The sequence below is a fragment of the Pelodiscus sinensis genome, chromosome 30 (assembly GCF_052426305.1).
Source record: "Pelodiscus sinensis isolate ZL-2025 chromosome 30, ASM5242630v1, whole genome shotgun sequence".
Lineage (NCBI taxonomy): Eukaryota > Metazoa > Chordata > Testudines > Trionychidae > Pelodiscus > Pelodiscus sinensis.
In genome coordinates this window covers 3,306,591-3,310,931 of record NC_143081.1, presented here as the reverse complement: position 1 = coordinate 3,310,931, position 4,341 = coordinate 3,306,591, and the positions used below count along the sequence as shown (strand labels likewise).

The 4,341-nt window shown below is 61.7% G+C and overlaps 1 protein-coding gene across 1 annotated transcript; it reads left to right on the top strand.

Moving 5' to 3' along the window:
- Positions 1 to 4,341, top strand: LOC102454335 (mast cell protease 1A-like). The gene is made up of 5 exons (XM_089774452.1): positions 1 to 64; positions 1,319 to 1,466; positions 1,939 to 2,074; positions 3,617 to 3,889; positions 4,186 to 4,341. The coding sequence occupies exons 1-5, from the start codon at positions 1 to 3 to the stop codon at positions 4,339 to 4,341; spliced, it is 777 nt and encodes a 258-aa protein (XP_089630578.1).

The window sequence follows — 4,341 nt, the reverse complement described above, 5'->3', positions numbered from 1 at the left end:
ATGCCGCTCTTGGGGGTGGGGCTGCTCCCCTGGGCCTTCCTCCTGCCCCCTGGGGGCTGGGCTGGTGAGTGGAGGAAGGGGGTTGAGGGTGTGTGGAAAGGGGTCCATGCAGGGTTGGGGGCTGTGGGTTGAGTGAGGGTCTTCCCCTGAGCCGCCTGAGGCCAGGGGGGTTTTGCGACCACCCCTGCAGCCTCCCCTGAGGACCTCTGGGGCTCTCAGCGTACGGGGGATGGGTGGATCAACCCCCAGAGGGCTTCTGTGGGACCCCACTGCCAAGCCGTGTCCCCGACTTGGAGATGGCAGCAGGGCGGTTGGGGAGATAGATGGAGCAGGTGTTGGAGGGGCAAGAGCAGGGAGCTAACGGGAAGGGTTTGGATGTAGGAAACTTGGGATCTTTTTCCAGCTCAGCCCAGGATTTTTGGGGGAAATTAAACCTGTCCGTGGGGCTCTCATTTCCATAGGTTGCTGATGGGAACTGGGCATCCAACCCCCTTAGGAACAGGCTTCTTGGGCCCCACATTCCTGTTATTAAAAACAAAAGCGATGCTGCCTGTGTGTGTTGGACCTGTACAATGTTCGGGGAAGGGGTGAGGGGTCCGTGCAGTGACTAGCCCAGTAATAGGTCCCTGACCTCGGTCTAGCTCCCACAATAAAGCCAATCCCAGTGATTCCTTAGAGGGGAGATTTTCCAACACTCCTGCCCGCCCGCCTGGCGCCTTCTACCGAGCAGATCCCAGAAGGTTTGTTGTTTTCCTGAGGAACATTCTCGCTTTGCAATTTTCAGCCTTAAAACTTTTTTTTCATCCACCAAAGCCTGAAAATTGTCCCTTTGACATTTCCCAGCATAGGAGAGAAAGAAGTAGGTTGCACAGGGAAAAAAATCTAGCCAGGATCGAGGGCTAAAAGGGCTCCCTGGGGTAGGATTCATTCAGTAAAACTACTTCCCCTGGCGCTGGTATTTTGGGGTATCAGGCGAGGTGCAGCCTAGTATGGTCCCTGTGGGTGGATGGAGAAGCAGCATGCCCTGCTGGGGACTAGCTGGACCAGCCTGGGGTGACTTTGGCCCACAGAGCTGTGAACACAAGGCAGGGCGAGTCCTGCCCCACTCTTGGGGTGGTTGGCACCGATTCTGCCTCCAGCCAGGTCAAAGCTGCAGATTTCCCTTCCATCCCCAGTGTGGGGCAGGTGGCAGGAGGGTCGCCCCGGGAGAGCATCAAGGGGGTGGAAAGAGGCTGTGGGAGCCCCCCTTTGGTATGGGGAGCTCGGTCCTTTTCAAGGAGGTGAGGGAACCCTTCGTATAGCCCTGCTCTCCTTGCAGGGGAGATCGTCGGGGGATGGGAAGCCCGGCCCCACTCCAGGCCCTACATGGCCTTTCTGCGGATACAACATGTTAACGCCACTTTGCGCTGCGGTGGGTTCCTGGTGGAGAAGAACTTTGTGCTGACGGCGGCTCACTGCCAGGGAGAGTAAGTGCCTCTGGGCTGGGACGTGGGGGTGGGTGGAGTCAGCAGGGGAGGGGAATCTGGGCTCTTTGGTGCTGGTGTGGGGGGCAGGGGAGGGGTAGGGGGTGGCCAGGCTGGGGGAGCAGAGCCCAGGGGTCTGACTTGCTCAGGGGGTGTCAGAGAGTCTCTAGGGGACTCTGAAAGCCACTGCCCAGCTGCAGAGCTGGGTAAATCAATGGGGCTGTGGCCAGGGAGCCCAGATGGGGCTTGGTCCCTCGTCCAGCGTGGGGCAGGGTGGAGTCACAGCCCCGGGGCAGCTCTGGATTTGCCTGGGAGGAAGGAGTTGGCTGGGGGGCAGTTGGCACCCAAGCCCAAAGGGCAGGGAAGACATCTGGGACCCGACCTCAGAGCCCCGGGCTGCCCCGTCCCCACAAGGTCAGGAGTTAGGATCCAGAAAAACATGTTTCCAACTTCACGTGCTGCCCTCGGCTTACAGAAAAATCACTGTCACCCTGGGAGCCCACAACATCGCACAACGGGAACAGAGCCAGCAAGTGATCCCCGTGCACCGGCAGATCCCCCACCCCCAGTACGACAAGGAGACTTTAAACAATGACATCATGCTGCTGCAGGTACCTCCCCATCCCATCCCCCACCCCCAGTGACCTCACACTGCTGCAGGTACCACCCCATCCCATCCCCCACCCCCAGTGACCTCACACTGCTGCAGGTACCACCCCCATCCCATCCCCCACCCCCAGTGACCTCACACTGCTGCAGGTACCACCCCCATCCCATCCCCCACCCCCAGTGACCTCACACTGCTGCAGGTACCGCCCCCATCCCATCCCCCACCCCAGTGACCTCACACTGCTGCAGGTACCACCCCCATCCCATCCCCCACCCCCAGTGACCTCACACTGCTGCAGGTACCGCCCCCATCCCATCCCCCAGCCCCAGTGACCTCACACTGCTGCAGGTACCGCCCCCATCCCATCCCCCACCCCCAGTGACCTCACACTGCTGCAGGTACCGCCCCATCCCATCCCCCACCCCCAGTGACCTCACACTGCTGCAGGTACCGCCCCCATCCCATCCCCCACCCCCAGTGACCTCACACTGCTGCAGGTACCGCCCCATCCCATCCCCCACCCCAGTGACCTCACACTGCTGCAGGTACCGCCCCCATCCCATCCCCCACCCCCAGTGACCTCACACTGCTGCAGGTACCGCCCCCATCCCATGCCCCACCCCCAGTGACCTCACACTGCTGCAGGTACCACCCCCATCCCATCCCCCACCCCCAGTGACCTCACACTGCTGCAGGTACTGCCCCATCCCATCCCCCACCCCCAGTGACCTCACACTGCTGCAGGTACCACCCCCATCCCATCCCCCACCCCCAGTGACCTCACACTGCTGCAGGTACCGCCCCCATCCCCTCCCCTACCCCCAGTGACCTCACACTGCTGCAGGTACCGCCCCATCCCATCCCCCACCCCCAGTGACCTCACACTGCTGCAGGTACCACCCCATCCCATCCCCCACCCCAGTGACCTCACACTGCTGCAGGTACCGCCCCCATCCCATCCCCCACCCCCAGTGACCTCACACTGCTGCAGGTACCACCCCCATCCCATCCCCCACCCCCAGTGACCTCACACTGCAGCAGGTACCGCCCCATCCCATCCCCCACCCCAGTGACCTCACACTGCTGCAGGTACCACCCCCATCCCATCCCCCGTCCCCAGTGACCTCACACTGCAGCAGGTACCGCCCCATCCCATCCCCCACCCCAGTGACCTCACACTGCTGCAGGTACCGCCCCCATCCCATCCCCCACCCCCAGTGACCTCACACTGCTGCAGGTACCACCCCCATCCCATCCCCCACCCCCAGTGACCTCACACTGCTGCAGGTACCACCCCATCCCATCGCCCTCCCCCCAGTGACCTCACACTGCTGCAGGTACCACCCCCATCCCATCCCCCGCCCCCAGTGACCTCACACTGCTGCAGGTACGACCCCCATCCCATCCCCCGCCCCCAGTTACCACACTTTGCTGCAGGTACCCCCCCTATCACAGGATTAGAGGGTCAGTTGTTTCACTATTGGCTGCTTTTTCAGTACTGGCTGTGGGCCTCAGACTGAATTTCATCGTTCCTGTCTCTCAGCTGCAGATGGATGCGGAGCTGAACAGCCCTGTGGGTACCATCAAGCTGCCCCGTGCTAATGAGGAAGTGAAGCCAAGGACCCTGTGCACCGTCGCTGGCTGGGGCAGCCTTAGGCCAGATGCTGTGCTGTTACCAGACACGCTCCGGGAAGTGGACGTGGTGGTGATGCCGGACACCGCGTGTCCGAGGAACCCGGACTGGCTTTATCGTGGCTACGACCCCGCCACCATGATGTGTGTGGGGGACCCAGCCCAGTTTTACGACTCGGCACAGGTACCTCCCCTTCTGGCCTCAACCCCCCTAGATAAGTGGCTCTGATTGACGAGGCTGTTGGAGTTCCCATTCGGAGTGGTCAGTAGCCATCAGGCCCCGCTGCGCCAGGTGCTGTTAACTGGCAAATCTCAGGGGGAGGCAGAAACCAGCAGGACAGGGCATTAAGAGGGGGGGCCTGAGATCTGTTGAGCCATGGAAGGGCCCAAGCAGAGACCAAGGGTGTTGCTGGGGGTGTCGCTGCCCCGGGCAAAGCAGGAAATGACCGTTTTCCATCTGTGGCTTGTTCCGTTTTGCAGGGCGACTCCGGGGGCCCCCTGGTGTGTGGAGAGAAAGCCTGGGGCATCGTCTCCTGGGGGTATTGCAAAGCACCCGGGGTCTACACGAAAATCTCCGCCTTCGTCCCCTGGATACGAAAAACGATTGGCAGGCTGCAGGCTGGAGCCCGGCTGTGA